Raw genomic sequence first — 27,068 nt, forward strand, 5'->3', positions numbered from 1 at the left:
CGCTTCCCGCGGAGGGAGCAGGGCTGCCTGGGGAAGTCTCTGGCTGCCCTGTCCTGGTCCCTGAAGCTGCCTGCGGGCCAGAGCTTGCTGCTGGCTCCGGGACTTGGAGCTGGTTCTGTGAAGAAAGGCCCATATTCTCTTATTGATTAGTCTTGAATCCAAATGACTCAGAACCCACTTCAAAAACTGAGTGTAGTTCAAAGGAACATGATTTTATATACCAGAAAATAAATAAAACATTGTTCAGTAGATTTTTTTAAATGTTTTTCTTTAATATTAAGATTTTATATCACTTAGGGTATCAGGGGAGTAATACCATAGATTCTGAGGAAAACTTCATTTAGGAAGTTTTATAAATGTTTTTCAACATTGCAGGAAAAAGAATATTAACCTTTGTTTTAGTCAAGATTCTTTAGATGATACCTGATGGAACTTTAGTTCAAAACTGGTGTAGGCAAATAAGCATTTTCCGGCTTTTAGGATAAAATATTTCAGGAGCACACTACCTTCAGGCATAGCTAGATCTAGGATTCTGAATAAACTAGGTAAATAAAATAGCTTCCAACTGACAAGCAGGCTCAGAACACAGTGAAGGAAGCAGTCTTTTTCAGTTTCTTTAGTAGAAGAATCCTAGAACAAATTCCTTTTATTTTTCCTTCTTTAAATGTAATTTTTTAATTTTTTTTTATTTTTACAGACTGTATTTTGATTCGTTGTACACAAATGGGGTATACCTTTTCATTTTTATCATTGTACATGATGTAGATTCACATCATTTGTGTGATCATACATGTATATAAGGTCATGATGTCTGTCTCATTCCACTATCTTTCTTCCCCCCACCCCCTCCTCTCTCTCATTTCCTACTACACAATCCAAATTTCCTCCTTTCTTTTCTTACCCCACCCCCAACCCCCATTATGTATCATCATCCACCTATCAGAGAAAACATTTGGCCTTTGGTTTTTTGGATTGGCTTATTTCACTTAGCATGATATTCCTAGAGCAAATTCTGAATAGCCCTGCGTATGTCTCACGACTGTTCCTCACACATCAGTTGTTGCCCAGGAGACAGGAAATGTTGGCCAGGCCTGGGTCATGTACCACATTAGAATAGCAGACAGTTTGACCAGGCCTATCTAAAGCACACACTATGGAGTACAGCAGGGAAGAAGAGCTAGGTTTTCCTTAAGCACATGAGATCTTGATTACTTGTCACTCCATTTTCAATCGTACTGGGTCTACCGTGTAATCTTAATTTTTCAGTTATGTGTTACTGTGCTCTTTAAGGAACTGATAAATATCATTGTTTTTTTTAAGCCTTTAATGAAGTGGGAGGATATGAGGCAATGACATATAAGTACTTCCACTCCATCCCAAGTGTGATCAGCAAAGGAAACTGGACTGCCAAGACAGAATGCTACATGCCTCGCCCAGATGCTCTCCATATCTTCCGAGATCCCATCTCTGGAGATATCCCCTGGCCCGGCCTCGTCTTTGGCACCACCACCATCTCCTTATTCTATGGGTGTGCTGACCAGGTAATTAAAGACAGTCACACTAAAGTGACTGTCTTGAAGGTTGGTGGGGAGGGTCCTTGGAGCATTTCAAGTTTGGCCACAGTCTCTGCATCCACAGGCAGCTGTGACCTTCCTGCTTTGCGTGGTAAGTTTTCCCTTCCAATTTTTTTGCCTAAATAACTTTGTAAGTAATTGTCTTTAAAAGCAGTTTCTTGGGGTTAGAGGTGTGGCTCAGTGATATAGTGCTTGCCTGGCACGTGTGCGGCTCTGGGTTCAATCTTCAGCATGGCATAAATAAGTAAGTAAATAAATAAATAAATAAATTTTTAAAAGCTCTCCTATCTAAAACATACCAATTTTTTTTCTTTCTTCTTTATCATTGTCTAAAAAGCACAACATTTTGGAAGTGAAAAATAGCTTTACTTTATGTTCTTGTTGTAACAGTGATAGCTTCTTTTAAAATAACATTATTGCATTGTGAGACATATAGCAAAAGACTGTTTTAATCAGCTTTTTCATAACTGTGACCAAAAACCTGACAAGAACAACACAGAGGAGCCAAAGTTAATTTTGGCTCACAGTTTTCAGAGGTCTCAATCCATAGATGGATGACTCAAGGTAAAGCAAAATACCATGTAGGAAGGGTATGGTGGAGGATCTCAGGACATGATAATCAGGAAGCAGAGAAAGTTCCACTCACAGGGGACAAAATATAAACCAAAGCCATGCCCCCAGTGACTTACCTCCTCTAGCCACACCCTACCTTTCTACAGTTACCACCCAGTTAATCCATATCAGTGGATTAATTCACTGATTAGGTTAAGGTTTTCGTGACCCAGTCATTTTGCCCCTGAAAATTTTTGCACTAACACATGAGCTTTTGGGGGATACCTAATATCCAAACCACAACACTGTCTTATTCACACATATAAACTTTAAAGAAGAATGACACCGTGAACATCTGTGTGACAATTACCACAGTTAAGAATAGAACATAGCCATTACCTAAGAATAAAAATGATGCATCTTTACTATTTAAAGAAGTCATGAAATAAAAGTTCAGAGATGAAAATCACCAAAATCCCATCAAGAAGTGATAGCTACAATATTTTGGTGAACATACTTCTAGACAGCTTTCTGTATTCATAAACAAATGGAGGTGTATAAATTATTTTACATAAATGAAATTAGTCTATCTTTCCTGTCACCTTTTGACTTTTTTTTTACTCAAAAGTATACAGGGTTGGGAAGATATCTCAGTGATAAAGCACTTGCCCAGCATGCATGAGGCCCTGGGTTCAACCCCTATAACCACATAAAAAATAAACAACAACAATAAAATAATTTAAATATTTATATATATATATATATGGCAGGGGCTGACCATGTAAGTGGTAAAGCACATGTTTAGCATGCACAAGACCCTAGATTCAATTCCCAGCACCACACACACATATACACATACACCCATATGTTACATCTTTACTATTAGAAGTATATGTGTGTCACAGACATCTTTTTGTGTCAGTAAATAAGTGTCAACATTTTCATTTTTAATGATAGTATAATCTCTGCTATGTAATATACTCAAATGTATTTAACTAGTTTTTAGTTGATGGACATCAAGTAGTTTGTAATGTTCACTACTGAAAGCACTGATGCTGTGACACCATCTCTGGATATTTCTTGGGCATACATCTCTGTAACATTTGTCTGACTCCTAGCTACCTTTCTGTAAATGGTGCTTCTTAAATTATGTTTCCTAATTATTTTTATTTACATATAGATACACAAATTCATTTTAGGATACAGGGCTTATAACAGCCACTTCGCTAATCTCATTAATTCTAATAATTTTATATAAGTTTTGTAGGTATACAGTAAATCATCTTCAGATAATGAGGGGTTTATTCCTTCCATTTCTGTTCTTGAACCTTTTACTTATTTGTCTTTCTCACTGCACCAACTTGGACTTCAACATACAAAACTGTATAAAGCATCAGCAGTGATTGGAGAATTTAGCACTCACCTCCACAAAGTCATCAAGCAGACAAAAGTAAGAGGTAACCAGAATCTAAGCAGTGAAATAAACAGTTTTATTTATGTAGTGGTATAAATTTGTATATCTTACTGGTGAAAAGGTCTGTATTCAGTAAACAGAAAATAAACATTCTTTTCAAGCACATTTACAAGTACTGATCATAATTAGGCTATAAAAAGAAGCTTTGTTACATTACTAAGGATCAGTGTCAGGGGCTGGGGTGGTAGCTCAGTGGTAGAGCACTTGCCTAGCACTGGGTTCGATCTTCAGCAACACATAAAAATAAGTTATAAAATAAAGATATTGTGTCCATCTACAACTAAAAATATTTTTTAAAAAGGACCAATGTTATATAAACAATTTATTCAAACTAGTGCAAAAAGAAGAAAATAATAAAAGAATACTTTTAAAAATCCCTTATGTCTGAAAACTCAGTAACATGTTATTTGTAAGCATGTGATTAGAAAGTTATTCATAAGAAATCATACTTAAAACTGAATACCAGTGAAAACACTACATGTCAACTTTTAGAGCATATTGCAAACAGTATATTAAATGTGCATTTCAGGAGACCTGGAAGTTTAACCATAGTGAGTTAAACATTCATATCCAGAAATTGAGTAAATAGCCACAGAGGGGAAAAAGGAAAAGAGAGAGAAAGAGATACAGCCAACTAGAAAACAATAAAGACAAAGGCAGAGATCAATGAAGTACAATGTAAAAATGTAGAGGGCTAGTAAAACCAAAAGATCACAATGTAAATGCTACTTAAATAGTTGTTATACTATGTTGTTTAAGAAATAATGACAAGGAAAAAAATCTGTACATGGTCAGTATAGATGCTTTTTTCCCAAATATTTCTATCCATGGTTGCCTGAATTTCCACATGCAGAATCTGCAGGCAGAGAGCCATACCCGACATGTTTTACTCTTTAGTGCATGATACTAAAAAAGTTAGACACAAAAGTTTATGTCCTGCATGGTTATATTTGTATAAATTTTAGCACACAGGAAATACTTAGTTATGTTATTTAGGGATGCACAACTAAATGACAAAAATTATTTAAAGGAAGAAATAGTCATTACAACAGTCATTTCTGCTGGGCATTGTGGCACACACCTGTAGTTCCAGTGATTCAGGAGACTGAGGCAGAAGGATCTCAAGTTCAAGGCCAGCCTCCACAAGTTAGCAAGACCCTGTCTCAAATTCAAAATTTGTAACAAAGGACTTGGGGTGTAGCTCAGCAGTAGAGTGCCCCTCGGGTCAATTCCTCTATAATGAGGGATGGGATTTAAATTAAAAGAGGCACACAAATCAATACTATTCACAATAACCAAAAAGTAAAAACTACCCAAATGCCCATCAGTGAATAAATTCATAAACAAAATGTGTATCCATATATTGGGATATTATTTGGTCATAAGAAGGAATGAAATACTCCTACATGCTACAACTTGGATGAAGTTGGAAAACATTATGCTAAGTGAAAGAAGCCAGACAAATGGTCACCTATTAGAAGATTCATTTTATATAAAATATCCAGACTTAGGCCAATCCATAGAGACAGAAATCATATTAGTGCTTGTCAGGAAGGGAATGGAGGAGTAATAGAGAATGATTACTTAATGGATATGAGTATTCTTCTGGGATGATGAAAATATTTTGAAACTAAAGAGATGTAGTGTTATACATCATTGTGAATGCACTAAATGCTTCACTTTAAAAAACTGTGTGTTATGTGAATTTTATCTTAATTAAGAAAAAAGAGTCATAGGGAGGCTTCTGGGGTGCCTACAGTGTTCTGCTTCTTAATTTGAGTGGGGTTACATGGTATGCTGTACAGCTATATATGCTATACAGCTATATATTTGTTTAATGTACTTTATTATTTTATATCAAGATAAGGTTTAAAAATATGTAAGAAGAAAATGCCAAATAACTAACCCAAGTTTGAAAATGAAGAACAAAAGGAGAGAACTTGACCTAACAGATATTTAAACCAAGTAGCAGTAATAAAAACACTAAAATTACCAACAATAGACCCAAAGATTAATGGATTGAAACAAAGAGTGTGAAGACAGACTCAAGTATTTATGGGACCTTAATATTAATTCAAGGGTTCTCCACAAGTCAATGGAGGAGATACTAACTCTTTGATAAGATTTGAAAAATCAGCTTACTTTTGGAACAACAAAACAAAACTTCATCCCTACTAACTATCATAGTTTGGATCTTGAATGTCCCCCAGATGCCTGTGTATTGAAGGCTTGGTTTTCAACCTGTGGCACTATTGAGAAGTGGTGGCAACTTTAGAAAATAGGACCTGGTGGAAGGAAGTTAGGTCATTGGGGAAATGCCCTTAATAGTGGAACCAAGGCATCTCCTTTTCAAACTTTCTCTTTTGCTTCCTGATGGCCATGAGATGAGCATCTCCCTCTGCCACACACAACCACTTCCATGTACTACCTCACCACAGGCTCAAAAGCAACATGCCAACTGACCATGGACTGAAACCTCTAGAACTGTGAGTCAAATAAACCTTTCCTATTTTAAGTTGATTATCTCAGGTATTATATTACAGTAACAGAAAGATGACTAAAACTGTTATACAAAGGTGGACTTCAGATGAATTAAAGACTAAGCTTGAGAAATAGAACTATAAGAGATGATAATTTTTAGAGCATATTTTTAGAGGGAGAGGTACAAATAATACTTCATCTCTTTACATATAAGAACTTGTTAGCAAAAAACACCCTAGACAAAGTTGCCAGATGACATATTAGAATATTAGAAATGTTTATTAGAAACTAATAGCAAACTCAAGAAGAAAAATCAGTTCCAATAGAAATAAGGACAAAAGACAATTATGAGAAATTTATATAAAAAGAAATTCAAATAAGCATAAATGCTAACAAACATATAATGCTGAATTATCAGGGAAGTGAAATTTAAAACCACAATAAGACTGATAAACATTAGAAAGTTCCTCCTTAGGGAGGCTATTGAACCACTGTGTACTTCTGGTGAACATATAGACTAGTGTATTCTATTGGAATATCTGCAGGGTTTAATAAAGTTAAGTATATTGTACTCTGTGACCTAATAGTGATTCCCAGAATCTACCTAAAATGTCCTCACACAAGTTCATAAGAAACTATATATGAGACCTTCATCATAGTGTTGATTGTGTCAGTTATAAGAAGTGAGAGATGAAATGGGAGGGGAGCAATACTAGAAGTGCTTGTGGCAATTAAGAACAATAGACTAGGTGTACACACATCACAATGATGGGTCTTCAAAACATTCTGAGTGGAACAGCAAGGGAAAAAATGAGATCTAGAGTATAATAAACAGTTGACCTCTATAAAGTAGATAGTTTTTTATTTGTTTTATTGGGGGGGGGTTACTGGGGATTAAACTCATAATCTTGCGTATGCCTCTGTGACTAAGTTACACTCCTAACCCCTGTGTGTTTTAATTGTGCCACTTTATCTCAGAAATATTTTTAATCCTTTCCATGTTTTCTTTACAATTTTTCATAACCATAACTTGAAAGAGTTTCTCCTGAGACTTCCATTTAGGCGAACTATATTTCCTGAAATACATCCCACTACAAACAGCCAGAAAAGCTAGATAAAATATACAAATATTTCTCATGGTAATAGAGGAGCTCATAAGAGAGGAAGAAAACATCCAGAGTGTGGAAAGAAAGCATTGAAATCAAGAGAGCTAGACTGACAGTACCTTGACAGCAGTTACCAACCTTGGGTTTCAAATGTTTAGATTTGAGCAGCCACATAAGAACAGGAGAAAGGCCTTAAGTTAATGAGTGAAGAGTAAACTCTCCAGGTAGAACTTGGATTCTATAGTCTCATTGAAAAGATGGACTGGGAAAAGGTCTGCCCACCAGCAAAGAGAAACAATAAGAGCAAAATAGGTGCTGTACCTGGATTCCAAAAGTGGGGAAAAGTCTGCTGATACTTCAAAAAGGCAGGCCTGGCTTCCTGTACATTTGGGTCTTCAGTTTACCTTTCCCATATGAAAAAATGAATGTAAACTCATTAAAAATTTGTTACAAACTGATCTGGCAGGAGACATGGCAAATTCTGTCTACAGGGAAATACCCTGGCTATTGTTCAAATGTTTGTATCCCCTCCAAAATTCTTACTGAAACTCAATCTCCAGTGCAACAGTATTAAGAGGTAAAACCTTTAGGAAGTGATTAGGTAGGCCTTGATGGCTTTGTACTTTTGGATGGGATTAATGCCTGATAAAAGGTCTTGAGGGAATAGCTAGAATCTTTTTTGAATCTCTTTCACCACGAGAACAGTATTCCTGGAACCTTCTTGAAAGCACTGATGATATCCACACTAGATTTTTTTTATTTGTTCTTCTTATATATACATGACAGTAGAGTGTATTTTGACATATACATATATGGAGTGGGTTTGTCTCTATGTGTTCTATTCTGTTCCATTTGTCTTCATGTCTGTTTTGGTGCCAATACCATGCCATTTTTGTTACTATAGCTCTGTAGTATAATTTAAGGTCTAGTATTGTGATGCCTCCCGCTTTACTTTTCTCACTAAGGATTGCTTTGGCTATTCTGGGACTCTTATTTTTCCAAATGAATTTCATGATACTTTTTCAGTTTCTATGAAGAATTTTATCAGAACCTTAGTAGGAATTGCATTAAATCTGTATACCACTTTTGATAGTATGACCATTTTGACAATATGAATTCTGCCTATCCAAGAACATGCAAGATCTTTCCATCTTCTAAGGTCTTCTTCAAATTTCTTCTTTTGGTATTCTGTAGTTTTCATTGTAGAGGTCTTTCACCACTTTTGTTAGATTGATTCCCAAATATTTTTTGAGGCTACTATGAATGGGATAGTTTTCCTTTTATTTAATTTCACTTTAATTTAATCTATTTAATTTCACTTTTAGTCGATGTATAGAAATGCTATTGATTTATGTGTGTTCATTTTATATCCTGCTACTTTGCTGAATTCATTTATGAGTTCTATAAGTGAAGTTTCTGGTGAAGTTTTTTTTTTTGATCTTCTAAATATAGAATCGTGTCATCAGCAAATAGGGATAATTTGAGTTCTTCTTTTCCATTTTGTATTCCTTTAATTTTTTTTCTTCTAATTGCTCTGGCTAGAGCTTCAGGGACTACATTGAATAGAAGTGGAGAAATAGGGTATCTTTATCTTGTTTCAGTTTTTAGAGGGAATGCTTTCAATTTTTCTCAATTAGAATGATGTTGGGTTTGGGTTTAACAAATATCGATTTTACAGTGTTGAGATATGTACCTACTATCCCTAGTTTTCCTAGTGTTTTGAACATGAGTGGATGCTGTGTTTTGTCAAATGCTATTTCTGCATCTATTGAGATTATCGTGTTATTCTTGCCTTTAATTCTATTGATGTTATGAAATATATTTATTGATTTCTATATGCTGAACCAACCATGCATCCCTGGGATGAAACCTACTTGATTATGGTGCACTATCTTTTTAATATGTTTTCGTATACAATTTGCTAGGATTTTATTAAGAATTTCTGCACCTAAGTTCATCATGGATATTGGTCTGAAGTGTTCTTTACTTGATGTGTCTTTGTCTGGTTTTGGTATCAGGGTGATATTAGCTTCATAGAATGAGTTTGAAAGGCTTCCCTCATTTTCTAGTTCATGGAGTAATTTAAGAAGGACTTGGTGTTAGTTCTTCTTTGAAGTTCTGATAGAACTCAGCTGATAATCAGTGTGGTCTTAGGCTTTTATTTTTGGTAGGCTTTTGATATCATCTTCAGTTTCATTGCTTGAAATTGATCTGTTTAAATTTTCTATGTCCTCCTTATTCAATTTGAGTAGGTCATATGTCTCTAGAAAGTTGTCAATGTCTTCAAGATTTTCTATTGTATTAGAATGTAAATTTTCCAAATTTCTTATTATCGTCTGTATTTCAGTAGTGTCCATCGTGGTGTTTCCTTTTTCATCATGAATTTTAGTAATTTGGATTTTCTTTCTTTCTTTGTTAACTTAGCTAGGAGTTTAGTGATTTTATTATTATTTTCAAAGAACCAACTTTTTTATTTCATTGATTTTTTTGAGTTGTGTTTTTTGTTTCAATTTCATTTATTTCAGCTCTGATTTTAATTATTTCCTGTCTTCTACTGCTTTTGATATTGATTTGTTCTTTTTCTAGGGCTATGAGATGTCATGTTAGGTTATTTATTTGGTGACTTTCTATTCTTATGAGTGAGCTCAATTCAATAAACTTTCTCTTAGAACTGCCTTCATAGTGTCCCAGAGATTTTGATATGTTATATCACTATTCTCATTTACTTGCAAGTAATTTTTTTTAATTTCATTCCTAATTTCTTCTGCTATCCATTGGTCATTCAATAGTGTATTATTTAGTCTCCAGGTGTTATAGTAGCTTCTATTTTTTTATTTTATCATTGACTTCTAATTTCATTCTGTTATGATCTGATAGAATACAAAGTATTACCTCTATTTTTTGCATTTGCTGAGAGTGATGGCACTCCAGAGACCTCCCCAGGGTTCCATTCATTGATGGAAGAGCCAATTCTTAGTTCACTGCATCACCTGCAGACCCATTTCCTGGTCTTGGGTTCAATCTCCAAACTCAATCTCTCCTGTCCACCCTTTTGAATTCCCAGCCAGATGCATCTCTCCCAGCCAGATTGGCAGGGTGGGTTTCCATGACCAGTCTTCTCTGTTTAAACCTCTTCCCACCTTTGATTTTCTCCTTGTCACTTAAGTACATCCTGTATCGTGCAGTATGGGTTTTCAAGTTTGTCCAGGAATTAGCTCCCCCAGCTGTCAGTCCCTGGCTGCAGTTGCAAAATGGTTCCTTCCTCTGTCCTCCACAAGCAACCAGGAGAGATGCAGCTTCTTTCCCACATGAGGATATTGTGCAGCACACTTTCCCATTTAGTCAGGCAGTGTCTTTGATCTCTAAACTCTCCACACCCAGACATGTCTCAGACCTCCTAAAAATACAGGTTCCTTTAATTCCCTCATCCCTCCACTTTGCTCATGGAGAGACCACTCTGGCTGGTGCCTCTGGCCATGGCAGTGGCTGTGGCTATTGGGATTTCTTTCTTATTTTATTATATTCAGCCTCCTGAGTCCCCAATCTGCTTTGAATGTTCAGTATTAAATTCTAGTAATGTTCCCCCTTTTTTGTTCACCCACCTTGCTGAGAAGCTTCCTATCTGCTTTCTTGGTTTCATGCCACAGAGGGGCCAGGAAAGCAACCTTTTCTATTCTAACATCTTGAAGCCTCCACCCACCCCCAACACTAGATATTGAATCTGTTGGCATCTTGATCTTAGACCTTCCAGCTTCCAGAATTGTGAGAAATAAATTTCTATTGTTTATAAATTATCCAGTGAAAGGTATTTTTTAAATAGTAGCAGGAATGGACTAAGCCCTCAAACCAGGTCTATAAGATGTCCAACCCAAGATTAGAAAATGCGGAAGAGCTTGGTATGATGGCACATGCCTGTAACTTCAGCTTCTTACAAGACTGAGAGGAGGATCATGAGTTCAAGGCCAGCCTGGGCAAGAACTCAGCTAAAAAAAATGTACATACACCTAAAAACAAGGATAGAGCTAGAGAATATCATGCTTAGTGAAATAAGCCAATTCCAAAAGAACCAAAGACCAAATGTTTTCTCTGACATGCAGATGCTAATTCACAATGGTTGCTGGGGCTAGGGAAGAATAGAGGTACTTGGATTAGGCAGAGGGAAGTGAAGGGAAGGGAGGGGGTATGCTGGTAGGGAGGACAGTAGAATTAATCAGACATTAATACCCTATGTACATATATGATTATATAACTAGTGTGATCCTACATTATGTACATCCAGAAGAATGAGGTTATACTCCATTTATGTATAATGTGTCAGAATGCATTCTATTGTCATGTGTAACTAATTAGAAGAAATAAAAAAACAAAAAAAAGAAAAACATCTAGAAATGAAAAATTGTATTTTTGAAAGATAAAACTCAGTAACTGTCAAAATAGCAGATTAAATATGGTTAAAGAAAAAAGGGTAATTTTAAAGAGAGAACTATAGAAATTATCCAGAAAGGACAAAAATAGAAAATGACATGGAAGAGAGAATGAGGATTACAACATTTCATTGGAATTTTCAGATGAAAAGGAAAGAGAAGTAAACATTCAATGAGAATGGTTGAGTTTTTATAATCGTTGGAAAAACAGGAATCATTGGATTCAAGAATAACAGTGAATCCCAAGCAGAAATAATTTAAAAATTCCCACAAACACATATTATAATGAAAGTTCAGAGTATCAAAGACAAGAATATTTTAAGAAATCTTCTGAGATAAATGATCAGTTTTTTTTTTAAAGGGACAGTTATACTAACAACAAACCTCTCAGCAGCTATAATTTAAGCCAGAAGGTAGAGGAGTAATTTTTTGAAATTCTAGGGGAAATGTCAGTTTGAAATTGAAGACCCAGCAAAGATGTTATTCAAAAACAAGGACAAAATAAAGGCATTACTTTCCCTTAGAAGACTGAAAAATGTTTATACATAAAATGGAGATACTGGGAATATTGAGCAAAGACATTGACAGGCTAAAACAAGGTAAAAACCAAGACAGTATGGTATCACTGGTGTCACACCTGTCTATAGACCTTAAATTGTTCAGGAGGAAGATTATATTAATTTACCTTAGACTTTGAGTTGTAGCCATATTAAAAATTGAAGAACAATTATTAAAAGCATAGAAGTAGAATATGTAACTCTCTAATTTATAAAGGAAATGGTTTAAGAAAAAAATTTTTTTCTTCTTTTTAGAGTGGTGGGGATAGAACCTAAGGCCTCCCACATGCTAGCTAAAGCAAGTAACTGACAGATAGTTGTTAACTGTTTTGCCCCCCATCAGTTGTCCCCATGACCTGGTTTCTAGGGAACCCAGGAGCACTTTTATCACTGAGTTTCATCTCCAGCCCTTCTTATTTTTTATTTTGAGACAAGGTCTTGCTATTTCCCAAGCTGGCATCAAATTTGCAATTCTCAGTCTCCCAAGTAGTTAGGATTTACCAGTGTGTGCCACTGCACCTGCCTTCACCACCATTTTTAAAGGAGAATCCTTCCTTCCCCTGTTTTGCAATATATATAAATATGATAAAGTGCTTATGATTTTTTTCTTATTTTTCTTTCTTATTTTGTGGTGCTGGGAATTGTTGAACCCAGAGCTTCGCACATGCTAGCAGTAGCTCTACCACTGAGCTAAATCCTCAGCCTAGTATTTAGGACTTATGTAACCCTTTCCTCTATACAAAGGTCACATTTCTACCATTGCCCTGTTGCTACATACCCTCCATAAAGACCACCTCTTCTGTGCCCAGGCCTAAGGACGATTAAGAACTACAACATGTGTGCTCTTCACCTGCTCAGCAGCAAGCAGCTCCTTTCTACCAGAGACCAATGACAGGCTCGCAGTAGACATCCCAAGAATCAGTATCAGTCACATGAGTCAAGATCACCTTTGGGTTCTCTCCCCTATTAGTAAAATAATGCACTTCAAAACTAAACATAAAGAAGAAAATGAAGGGGTTGAGGTTGTGGCTCAGTGGTAGAGCACTTGCTCAGCATGTGTGAGGCATTGGGTTCAACCTCAGCACCACATAAAAATAAATAAAATAAAGGTATTATGTCTCTCTACAACTAAAATTATTTTTAAAAGAAGAAGAAAATTAAAATCTTATCCATTAATCCTCTCATCCCAGGATTAACCACTATTATCCTGTTGGTTTATTCTTACGGACTTTTCTAGATACCATGTCACAGTGCATATTTGTATCCTGTGCTTTTGAGTCACTGTGGCCATTTTTTCATGTTATTTGAATGTTCTTCAAGAGCATAATTTTTTATTGGTTCTTTTTAGTTATACATGATGGTAGAGTCCATTTTGATAAAATTATATATGTATGGAATATATCTTATTCTAATTAGGGTCCCAGTGTACACAATGATGGGATTCACTGTGGTGTATTCATGTAAGTACATAGGAAAATTGTCAGATTCTTTCTACTGTACTTCCTATTCCTGTCCTCCCTCCCTTTCCTTCATTCTCCTTTGTCTAATCCAATGAACTTCTGTTCTTCCCCTCTGCTCCCCTTATTGTGGGTTAGCTTCCACATTATCAGAGAAAATATTTACCCTTTGGTTTTTTAAGACTGGCTTATTTCAGTTAGCATGACAGTCTCCAGATCCCTTCATTTACCAGCAAATGTCATAAAATTGTTCTTCTTTATGGCTGAGTAATATTCTATTACATATATAATATATATATGTATGTATATATATGTATATATACATATATATATATATATATATATATATATACACACCATATTTTCTTTACCCATTCATCTGTTGAAGGGCATCTAGGTTCGCTTCATAGCTTAACTGTTGTGAATTGTGCAGCTATAAACATTGATATGGCTGCATCACTGTGGGATAACTGGATCAAATAGTGTTTCCATTCCTAGTTTTCTGAGGAATCTCCATACTGCTTTCCAGGGAAGTTGCCCTAATTCACAGTCCCACCAACAATGTATGTATGTACCTTTTTCTCCACATCCTCACCAACATTTATTGTTGCTTGTAGTCTTGATAATTGTCATTCTAGTTGGAGTGAGATGAAATCTCAGTGTAGTTTTAATTTGCATTTCTCTAATTGCTAGAGACGTTGTTGAATATTTTTTCATATATTTGTTGACCATATTTCTTATTCTGAGCAGTGCCTGTTTGGTTCCTTTGCCTATTTATTGATTAGGTTATTTGCTCTTTTTGGTGTTAAGCTTTTTGGGTTCTTGGTATATCTTCAAAATATCTATCTGAGGTGCAGATTGCAAAGATTTTCTCCCATTCTTTAGGCGCTGTCTGCATGAAGAGCATAATTTTAGTGCATTATTTTGATGCTCTAGACCATGTCTATTTTCTTTCCTAAGGGCTTCTCCACCCTGCTGGCTATATCATTCCCTTCAGCTTGACAGAAGGTTGCCTCTTCCAGCCTTAGAACCATGAAATAGGGCCTGAAATGTCTCCTGGGAAAGTCTGCATTTTAAAGGACTAGAGTAGTTTATTTCACTGTAGATGAATGAAGTAGGCCCCTGTCCTGAACACTCAGGGGGCCACATTTGCTTTGATTGATGTCACAAGGACCTCTTCCTTATGCACAGCAGAGACAATTTGTGGCCTCCCAAATGGAGTCTCATCCTTGCCAGAGGATATCTTGTAAGCCCTGCACTGCTTTGATTGGTGTACAGTACTAGCAATGAGGCCAGTGTCACATGCATCATCCCTTCCTCTCTGGCAGCTGTGCACTGGGCAAAATATTCTTATTGGTCACAAATGTCTCCCTGGCCCTGGATGGCCCAGAGATGTCTGGATAAGGGGTGAGCAGTTTAGCAAAAACCCACCAGAGGGCACATCCTGCTACTACAGCAGGTCACAATTGTCCTAACCTGTGCCAAGGTGGCCCAGGGTTTATATGCCCTGATGGAGCCATCATTCACCTTACCTACTACTGTTTCCTTGACAGATTTTTATCCAGCGGTGCCTGGCAGGGAAGAACATGTCTCACATCAAAGGTGGCTGCATTTTGTGTGGGTACCTGAAGCTGCTGCCCATGTTCCTCATGGTAATGCCAGGAATGATCAGTCGCATCTTGTTCCCAGGTAAATTTTTGATTCTCATGTGTTCATTTACACCAATCATCTTCTCCTGAATCAGAAATCTAGAAAATATTTGGGGTTATGAGGTTTCCCACAGTATACTGGTTATTGAGATATTCTGAAGTGCTTCCTTGGGATGTAGCTGAGCAGAAGTCTGGCACAAACTATAAACATGTACAGTAAGACAGAAATTCCTGGTTGACATGTTCAGGCACGGAAGATCAAGTCAACACATTTTCTCATGGGTCAAAGCCTCACTCCCTCAGGTGGGGGCTCAGCTATAACTTTGGGGCATAGTCTGATAGAAGTTTGAGTTGCTTCCACTGCATCACAAACATTATCATGCTGGGCATGCACTATGTACTATGTGTTCTGCTGGGATCTCACGGATATTGTCATTGCTTCTCATAGCCCCAGGGCCAGCATTTCATAGCCTCATTGAACTCATAAGGCACTTTGGAGGGAGCTTGATGCAGCCCCAAAGTAGTCCTGACTCAGAGTGAGACCCACATTCTTTGCCTTAAATACTATTAAGGCATACTTATTTCCCCTAATGAGTAATCATAATTCCCATGCATGTATCGCACCCCCATTTCAACTTAGTTTTACTAGCTTATCCTGTAATGAGTCTGTTTATTCATTAAACTTTTTGTAGCACTTACTTTGATAGGTGCAGTCACAGGGGCAGAGAAGATGACTTCCAGAGTAATCTGTCTCTACAGTACTTTTGACAAGGCTAAAAAAAATGAAGAATGCTTTATAATGCTAAGTAGCATGTAATAGAATCTCTTACCCTAACCCATCCTCAGTGTGCCTAAGATATGTCTTTCTATCTTAATTCTTCCCAGTTTTAACAGAGAGAACTCTCAACACTCCCTAATTGTGCCTTGGGCTGTCAAGTAGAAATTTGTTAGACCTTGTAAGTGGTGCTTTTTCATAAATTAGAAAATAGGCCCCTATGCTTTCCAAGACCTAGTCTCAAGTTATTACTCTGAATAAACACCCTTATCAGGACCAAGAGAGAAAGATTATAACTTGGTTACATGTTTGTATATGGTGAATAATCCATTCACTTTCCTAACACTTTGATGGAATCATTGAAAGTCTTATTGAAGTCTTGTGAGTTGACTTGGGTCATGCAGTGAATTAGCATGCAATTCATTTGACTAAAAGGAACCTGAGTCCTAGCCCTTTCCTCCATCCTAAACCTCCAAGACTGTAGGATCCTGAACTGGAATAGTCACCAGTGGACTGAGGATCTAACAACCACATGTAAATATGTGATTCCTAATTTGCTTTGCTTACTCTAAGCCCAGATTTTAGAGCTCTGAGGCCAGCATGTTGGTGTTACTGTTGCTTCTTTTTGCAGATCAAGTGGCATGTGTTGTACCTTCAGAATGTCTAAAGTACTGTGGCAGTAGATCCAGTTGCAAAGCCATTGCTTATCCAAAGCTGGTGACAGCAGTGTTGCCTAATGGTAAGAAACATACCCTGCCACCGAGGGTCACAGAAACCCCATGACTGGAGACTGCCTTCAGACTACATGTAGGCAGTTAGGAGTGAGGGTACCAGGGATGAGTTCTTTATCAGCCAGCCCATCACTGTGGGTGGAAATGCAGGCTGCAGACAGAGGGACATTAGGACAATGGAAGCAAGCTTGCTTTCCCTGACAGAAGGAACAGGGTCTTCTCCTTCTCTGCACCTCACACTCTGGTAGTACACATCTTCTGGGAGACACAACCTGCACCTACCATTGGCATTATTCAGTTCACCAACTAAGTGCATTCCCTTGCACATTCTTTCAGAAAATGGGCTCCACAGTTCCTCAAAAGACTAGTAACAGAATCACCATACAACCCAACCATACCCCCTTCTTAGTATTTATCCTAAAGAATTAAAGTCTTCCTACTATGAATTAAAGTCTTCACACTATGGCACATACATGCCATGTTTATAACAGCACAATTCACAATAACCAAATTATGGAACCCACCTAGGTGTTCATCAGTGGATGAATGGATTCCCAAAAAATGTGGTATATATACACAATGTCGTTTTATTCAGCCATAAATAATGAAACTATGTCATTTGCACAAAAATGGATAGAACTTGAGAGAATTATGTTAATTAAGTAAAATAAGCCAAACTCAGAAAATCAAGGGCCATGTTTTCTCTCACACGTGGAAGCTAGAGATGATAAATGAAAAGATATGGCAAGGATATCTCATGAAAATCTAAGGGATACCAGTATAGTAGAGGAAAGGGACCAGAGGAAGGGAGATGTGAACAATATTACCCATCATAATGTTATATCATGTGCATGTGTGAATACATAACAGTGGATCCTACTATTACATATAATTATAATGCACCAGTAAAAAAAGTATTTATAGGAAAATAAAAATAAGCTCCATGCTGTAAAAGGTGTTATTCTAAGCCATGGCAACACAAAGACAAGCAAGACTAGTCCTGTCCTCAAAAATATCACTGTCCAATAGCGTTGACGAGGATACAGGCAGTTATCTAACAGTCAGATGACTTTCATTGTGAGGTGGTAGTAAGCTCAAGTATTTTTCTCACCTTCCCCAAATTTCATTAAAATGTCCATATGAATATTTTTTAAAAATTCTGTGTCAGCTCTGGAGAACAATAGATAGAAAAGGTTGCTGTTTGCATAAAACACAGGATAGGTGGAATCACACTGAGGGAAATTCCGACCTTCCCACAGTTCAGGAATTGAATTGTCTGAACTCCCAGCTGACTCTCTGAAAAAGCCCCAGTTTGGAACAGCCAGGGTTGTAAGTGACCCTGGGCAGTTGAAGGCAGGCAAATCCAAGGACCCCAGTCTATGTCTGGTCTTGCCCCAAGTGGCCCACTGAGGACAGTTTGGGTATTGCCATAGTGGGCTTCCAGCTCACTGGTTATCATTAGGTTCTCCAAGAGCACATAGAAAAGAAATCTTCAAATGGAGCATTTAATGTTCTGCCATATGATGACTTTCCAGGTAGCAAATAAAAGATTGTGAGATTTATAAGTGACATTTGTTAGTGCTTGCTGTGCATTGGACATTGTGCCAACCCATCTTTACTTAATCTATCTTAATCTTAACTATAACTTTGTGTGGTAAGATATCATATGCCCATTTTACAGATGAGGACACTAAGGTACAAGGAACTAAATCACTTGTCTACAGTCTGAACCATCTCTGAGTCTCTGGCTCCTCACCTGTAAAGAAGGCAAGCAATGGTGTCTGCCTCACAGCACGGTAGGGAGGATAGTGCAGGAAAATACCTGAAGAGATGTTCTGGCATGAACTACCACACAAGATATTAGCTCCCATTTTTATATAAAGACCTAGCAGGAAACTATTAAGTCTTGTCACAAAGCAAGAAAAAAATATAACACAACAATCTGTATTAGACAGAATTCTAATCCAAGTAAATTTTGGATCTTTTATAGGGGAAAATTTAGTATTTGGGTAAGTTCCTTAGGAGGCCTAATTTTCAAGGCATGGTCAGAGAACTGAAAGTCCAGGAAGTGTCATTTTTCTTCCAGGCTTTCAAGGCTTGATGCTGACCACACTATGTGCTGCCCTCATGTCCTCCCTGACTTCCATTTTCAACAGTTCCAGTGCCCTGTTCACAATGAACATATATACTTTGATGCGGCCTAGGGCCACTGAAAAGGAACTCATGGTAACAGGAAGGTGAAGTATTCCTCTAATCACATGAATTAATTCTGTCAACGAAATATCACTCATAATGTGTAATACTGTATATAGAATTATCCTGTTTACAGACAGTCCTGTTAGTTTGAGGGCTTGCTTTTTGTTTCCGACTTTTATTTTTGGTTTTTGTTGTAATTTTGCAATGAAGATGTATTTCCTTGATGATTACAAAGAAAACTCTTTCCACTTGGGAAAAAATCATCATCACAATGATAAAAATGAGCATAATTTAATGGACCCCCAAAAATAGTCCATTTGGGGAAAATGGCATAAACTATCTTATTATTTCACTTAATCCTCATGACAACCATTAAAGGTAAGTTTCACTGTACTTATTCTTGTTGTACAAATGAAGAAACAGTAGCTCAGATTACCAAGCTATCTGAGATCACATAGTAAATAGGGGAACTTGTCTGTCATGGGGCAGATGCCTTTAACCATGAAACCACATGGCACCTACAAGGGCTTGTTCTATAGGCTTTCATGCTGACTGCCCATGTGACACATGCAACTCACACATCTTTAACATGGCCTATATTGCCTTTATCTTGCATCAAGGTTTATATCATTATCTATTTTACCTTTCTTATCCCTATAGGTGTTTGAGTTTTCCTTTACATTTTTATTAGTGTTATGGTTGAAAAAATATTTTTCTGAGAAATTTTAAGAAACAGATTTCAGATTTGGTTCAAGAATATAGAAAAAAAGGTAGATAAATTCATTTTATGAAGCTGAAGCTATTGATACCAAAACTTAACACATATAGCATAGAAAAATATTGAAGCAAATCTCAATTTTAAATATAAATGCAAAAATGTAAATAAAAATATAAATAAAATGTTCAACACAAATCCAACAATACATTAAAAGAATATCATAAAAAATATATATGATTACAAACTAATTTTTTTTCCAGAAATAGAATGATGGTTCAGTGTTTGGAAATGTAGTAATATAACTCACCATATTAACAGATCGAAAGAGAAAAAAATGTATGTAACTCTTCACAGATGATGAAAAAACATTTGGCATAATAGGTGATTTTCAACATAATAAAATATCTATATTTTGCTAAAAGCCTACATCATGCTTAATGAAGAAACTAGAGAGACAAGAATGCCTCCCTCACTATGATAGATAGATAGATAGATAGATAGATAGATAGATAGATAGATAGATAGACAGATAGATAAAAAGCAGATCCACAGGTAAGGTTAGCAAACCAGGACTTTAAAACAACCATGGTTGTTCTTGGATAGGCAGAATTAATATTGTGAAAATGACCATACTGCAAAAAGTAGTACACAGATTTCATGAAAATTCTTATTAAAATTCCAATGACATTCTTCATAGAAATAGAAAAAGCAGTCATGAAATTCCTTTGGAAAATAAAGAGGCCCAGAATAGCCAGAGAAATCCTCAGTTAGAAAAGTGAAGCAGGAGGCAACATAATACCAGGTGTTAAATTACACTACAGAACTATAGTAACAAAAACAGCATAGCTTTGGCACCAAAATAGACATGAAGACTAATGAAACAGAATAGAAGACACAGAGACAAGATATGTGGATGCTAACCCATAACAAGGGAGAGTAGGAAGAGGAAGTATAGAAGTTCATTGGATTAAACAAAGGGGATTGAAGGGAAGGTACAGGAATGGGAATAGGAAAGACAGTAGAATGAATCGGTCATAACTTTCCTATGTTCATATATGAATACATAACCAGTGTAACTCTACATCATGTACAACCACAAGAATGGGATCAAAATTATAATGGGTTGTACCCCATGTATGTGTAATATGTCAAAATTTACCCTACTGTCATATATTTCTAAAAATAACAAATTAAAAGATAAATAAATAAAAATGATTGTCAAGATCTAAAAAAAAACTAAAACAAAAAAAGAAGACACAGGGACAAACCCACATAAATACACTTATCTCTATACTAGACAAAGGTACCATAAATATACATGGTAGACTCTTCAACAAATGGTGCTGGGAAAACTAGAAATCCATATGTAGCAAAATGAAATTGAATCCCTACCTCTCACCCTGCACAAAACTCAACTCAAAGTGAATCAAGGACCTAGACATTAGACCAGGATATTGAAACCTACTAGAAGAAAATGTAGGCCCAACTTTCTATCATGTCAACTTAGGAACCAACTTCCTCAGAAGACTCCTAAAGCATAAGAAGTAAAATCAATAATCAATAAATGGGGGCTGGGGTTGGAGCTCAGTGGTGGAACACTTGCCTACCATGTGTGAGACATTGGATTCAATTCTCAGCACCCCATAAAAGTAAGTAAAAATAAAGGTCCATCAACAACTTTAAAAAATTTTTAAAAAGAATCAATAAATGGGATGATGTCAAACTAAAATGCTTCTTCACAGCAAAGGAAACAATCAAGAATGTCAAAAGAGAGCTTACAGAATGGGAGAAAATCTTTGCCACTTGCATCTCAGAGCATTAATCTCTAGGATATATGAAGAACTTAAAAAACTTAACACCAAAAATCCAAATAACCCAATCAATAAATAGGCAAAGGAACTGAACAGGCACTTCACAAAAGAAATATGATCATTCAAAATATATATGAAAAAAATGTTCACCCCCTCTAGCAATTAGAGAAGTGCAAATTAAAACTACATTGAGATTCCATCTCACTGTAGACAGAATGGCACTTATCAAGAATACAAGTAGCCCTTTTACAGAACAATATTCAAAAAAAAAAAAGAATACAAGTAGCAATAAATGTTAGCGAGGATGTTGCGGGGGAAAGGTACACTCATACATTGCTGGTGTGGCTTTAAATTGGAGCAACTTCTCTGAAAAGCAGTATGGAGATTCCTCAGAAAACTTGGAATGGAATACCATTTGACCCAGTTATCCCACTCCTTGGCATAGACCCAAAGAACTTAAAATCAGTGACACAGCCATATTAATGTTTTTAGCAGCTCAATTCATAGAAGTTAAACTATGGAACCAATCTAGGTACCCTTCAACAGATAAATGGATAAAGAGAACGTGGTATATATACACAATGCAGTATTACTCAGCCATCCATAAAGTAGAATGAAATTATGACATTTGCTGGTAAATGAATGGTAAATGAATGGATTTGGAGACCATCATGATAAGTGAAACAAACCAGTCCCCAAAAACCAAAAGCCAAAAATGTTCTGATATGTAGATGCTAACACACAATAAGCAAATAAGAACTAATAAGGATTAGTTCAAAGGGGAGTGAAGGGAAGAGAGGGGAATAAGAAGAGGAAAGACAGTAGAATGAATTATACATAACTTTCCTGTGTTCATATATGAATACACCTCCAGTGAAACTCCACATACAACTCAAGAATGGAATCCTAATTAGAATAAGTTAAACTCCATATATGTATATGTCAAAATACGCTCTACTATCATGTATATCTAAAAAGAACAAATTTGTAAAACAAAAAAATAGAATAAAATAACCATGATTAATATGTATAATAAAATAAATGGAGAGATTATGAACTGGGTAAAAACACTGAGAATTTTTCTAGAGACTCAGAAAGAAGTTGTTCTATAATTTAAAAATAAATATATGAAATTAGGAACTCAGTGAAAGCCAAATATGGCACACATCTAGAATCCCAGCAACTTGGGAGGCTCAGGCAGAAGGAATGCAGGTTCAAGGTCACCTGGGGTGACTTGATGAGACCCTGTCTCAAAATTAAAAATAAGAAGAACTGGGGATGTAGCTCAGCGTGCTACTGGGTTTGATCCCCAGTATCTTAAAAAAAAAAAATGACTCAATGATCGAATATATCAGAAGACACAATTATTAAAGATGGATCAGTTGGCAATATCAATCTGAAATACACAAAAACAAGCAAGATGCACATGAAACACAGAGTAGTAATATGGGTATTGAAATCACAGAGACAAAAGAACAAGTTGAATGGAAGTAATTTTGAAAAAAATAGTGTCCAAAACTGATGGACAGCTATCCAGAAACCTAAGAAATTCCACAAATTGAAGTATGATTAATACTAAGAAAACCATACCTAGTTACATTATGGTGAAAATTGAATATAATTTGAAAATATTTAAAGCAGGCATAGGAAAATAACTCACATTACCTTTAAAGGAGCAACAAAGAGATAGTCTTTGGAAGAAACTATGGAAGTCAGAAGACAATGGAATAGCATCTTCAAGTGCTAAAGAAAAAACTGCCAAATTTGAATTCAATAACCATCAAAAATATTCTCCAAAATGAAGGTAAAATAAATATGTTCTTAGATAAATAGAAGTTAAAAGAATTTATTAAGTTGTGCCAGGTGGTGCACACCTATAATCCCAACAACTTGGGAGACTAAGGTAGGAGAATTGCAAGTTCAATACCAGCCTGGGCAACTTAGTAAGACCTTGTCTCAAAATAAAATAGAAAGGGATGGGGATGCAACTCAGAGGTAGAGCACTTGCTTAGCAAATGCAAGGCTCTGGATTCAGTCCCCAGCACTACAGAAAAAAGCAAGAGAGAGAACAAGAAACATTATAGTACACTCAGCTTGTACTGTAAGAAATACTAAAGGAAATTCTTCAGTCTTGATGTAAAATAACCTAAATAGAATTGAACTTCAGAGAAAAATGAAGAGCATGAGACAGGGTAAGTACATGGAAAATATAAACAAAAATCAACTGTTGAAAACAATAAGAAAATATCCATGGGATTTATGACATATAAGAGTTTTACATACACACACACACACACACACACACACACAGAGAAAATGAAAAGAAGCTAAATGAAACTTAAATATTCTAACGTTCTAAAATTAATGAAGATACAATTTTTAAAAATTTAGACAATACTATATTCAAGGATGCATGTAATCTCTAAACCAAGCAATAAGAGAATAATGTAGTTCAAGAATGTTTAACTAGGGAGTTAATAGAAGAAAAGTGGAGAACAACTAATAAAATATTTGAGTAGCCTGAAAGAGGTCCAAAAAAAGAATGAAAAGAAGATGAAATAGGTGACTTAAATAGAAAACAAATAATAGCTTTATACATATAAATCCAAATTAATCAGCAATTTCCTGAAATATAAGTATTCTAAATACTTGAGTTAAAAGGCTAAGATTATTTAGACTATATTTTTTAAAACCAACTGCATGCTACTTAGGAGAGACTTCTTTTTCAAATGAAAAGGCTAAAGAAAACATGGGTAGTATATACCATGCAAATATAAACATAGATGCAAAAATTTTAAACAAAATATTAGCAACTGAGATCTAGCAACATATAGGAAAAATAATGTACATGACCATCTGCAATTTACTCAGGAATTCAAGAATAGTTTATTATCTTAAAATCCATCAATTTATGATAATTAGCCTAAATTAATTATTACAAATGTATACATATGTTGAAATATCATATTGTACCCCATAAGAATGTACAATTATGTATAACCAAAAATAAAATTTTTAAAAATAACCATGTACTTGACCACATCAACAGAAAAAAGAAAGTTATACAATCTCACTAGGTAAAAGTCCCTTTAATACCATTTCTTTGAATCTCAGCAAATTAAGAATTATTCTGACTTGTAAACATCTAGTTTAGATATAGCACTTACCATACTTAATATTTACATGTGGAAATCCTTCCCCTGGAGAGTAGGAGCAAGGTTCATATGTTCATCATAGCCACCTTAATTCAACATTGTACTGGAGGTATAGCCAGTTCAAAAAGGCAAATAAATAACGTAAGAATAGAGGTGAAGAAATAAAATAATCATAAAAGACTTTATAGACAAATTGTTAAAATTTAAAAGTGATTTTAACAAGTATGGTAACAAGATCAAAATATAAGAACATTTTACTCATTATCATTTATAATATCATAAAATCATATCAGATACCTAGGAATAAATATCCCAAAAGATGTGAGAAAATTGCTCAAAAATCACAAAGCATTGTTGAGAAAATATTAATGAGACCTAAATATGTACAAGAACATTCTATATACATGAATTGGAAGCCTCAGTATTGACAATATGCCATACATACTGTTCTACCTATTCAAGATAATACCAGGCAGAATTGCAGTAACTTTTTTTAATTGACATACCAACTCTTTAATAAAAATTAACATGAAAATACAAATAGCAAGTAATAGCCAAGGGAATTTCTTTCAGATAAACAAAACTGAGGATATACGCTAACAGATACTATCGTAGCTATTGTGAATCAATACTAACTAAAACAGTGTGCTTTTGGGACAAGTATAGACAAACCCATGTGACAAAATGCAAAGTACAAAAAAGGCCCCACAGGCATGGTTACTTGATCTATGGCAGAGATTTCTATACTATGAGGTGAGGAAAGTAGTAAGGGACAGGAATTTTTCAACAAATGAAACTGAGGGTTTGGGTTAAAATTTTAAAAAGGAATAGTGATCCTTATCTTATACTATACACAAAAATCCATTTCAGATGAATTGTATATATTTGAACATGAAAAGTAAAACAATAAAGTTTTATAAAAAAACAGGACCTTGGAGTCTGCAAAGATTACTTAACACCTGATATAAAGGAAACAGACCATTAAGGGGAAAATGTATTACAGTAACATTAGGATTAAGAATATCAGTTAATATGAGTGGAATCATATGATTCGTGCTATTTTGTGTCTGGTTTTGTTTTACATGGTGTTTTGAGATCTATTCATGTTTTTACACATTCCGTTGTTTGTTCATTTTTCTTGTTGAATTTTAGAATTCCATTGTATGAGTGTACTACGATTGGGTTAGCCATTCCATTAATGGGCATCTAGATTGTTTTCAGTTTGGACTCTAAACATTCTTATGAAAGCCTTTCTGTGGACCTAAGTATAATTTCTCTAGGATAATAGATATGAGTAGACTTGATAGGCTAAGGATAGGCATATGTTTAACTTTATAAGTAACTGCCAAACTATTTTCCAAAGGAGTACATAAGCAATGTGTAGCAATTCTAGTTGTTTCGTATCTTCACCAACATTTTAGCACCTTTACCTAACATCAATTGACCTTATACACGTGGATCTATTTTTTATTCTTTTATTCCATAATCTACTTATCTATCTTGATGCCATTATTAAAGTGTCTTGGTTACTGTACATTTACAGTAAGACTTAAAGTAAGTAGAGCTGTGAATTGAATGTATCCCCTTCAAAATTCAGATGTTGAAATTTAATGGTTAATGTGATGGTATTAAGAGTTCAGTCCCGGATGTGAGAGCAATCTGGCTACTACATCTGTCGCCCCATTGATCACCAAGGTTGATTCAGCTGATCTGATGGTTAGGTGGGTATCCCCTTCCTCCCTCACTACCCCAAGTACCTCCCTCCCAAAGCTGCAAGCTCAGTGAAGAGAGTGACCTTCCCCAATAGAGGAGGACCATTTTTTGGTCAAGGGATACAAGTTGCTGCACTCCCCTGCCAGAACCACCAAAGAAGTACTCAGGAGTTCAGGCCTTTAAGAGCTGATTAGTTCATGACACCCTCTCCCTGCCACAAATGGGATTAAGGCACTTACAAAAGCAGCATTAGGCTCTCTTGCCCTTCTGCCATATGAGAACACAGTGTTCTTTTCCTCCAGAGCACACAGCACTCACCAGACACCAAATTCCAGTATCTTGATCTTGGGCTTCCAACACCTCCCCCAAAAAATTCTGTTCTTTATAAATTACCCCGTCTGTGGTTTTCTGTTAAAGCAGCACAAAATAGACTGACAGATTCTCAGTTTTTGTTTATCAGAAAATTTTATTTCATCGCTATTTCTGAAGGACATTTTCACTGAATATAGAAGTCCAGGTTGACAATATTTTTCTTTCACTACTTTAAAGATGCTCTTCTATTCTCTTCTGCCCTCTTGCTTCTGATGAGAAGTCAGTCATAATTCATATTTTTGCTCTCTGTATGAATATATATCTTTTTCTCCATGACTTTCAAAGTTTTCTCTTCATTTTTGACTTTTTGACAGTTTTATTAT

The 27,068-nt window shown here is 35.8% G+C and overlaps 1 protein-coding gene across 1 annotated transcript in view; it reads left to right on the forward strand.

Moving 5' to 3' along the window:
* Nucleotides 1–27,068, forward strand: part of LOC124991469 (sodium/glucose cotransporter 1-like) — a 70,623-nt gene that overhangs the window by 32,886 nt on the left and 10,669 nt on the right. Inside the window, exons 7-10 of the mRNA XM_047562168.1 lie at nucleotides 1,321–1,541; nucleotides 15,179–15,314; nucleotides 16,681–16,788; nucleotides 18,867–19,017. Of these exons, the coding sequence (XP_047418124.1) occupies nucleotides 1,321–1,541; nucleotides 15,179–15,314; nucleotides 16,681–16,788; nucleotides 18,867–19,017 (616 nt within the window). The remainder of the gene's footprint in view (nucleotides 1–1,320; nucleotides 1,542–15,178; nucleotides 15,315–16,680; nucleotides 16,789–18,866; nucleotides 19,018–27,068) is intronic.

Source organism: Sciurus carolinensis, chromosome 8 (assembly GCF_902686445.1).
Source record: "Sciurus carolinensis chromosome 8, mSciCar1.2, whole genome shotgun sequence".
In the NCBI taxonomy this organism is placed as follows: Eukaryota; Metazoa; Chordata; class Mammalia; order Rodentia; family Sciuridae; genus Sciurus; species Sciurus carolinensis.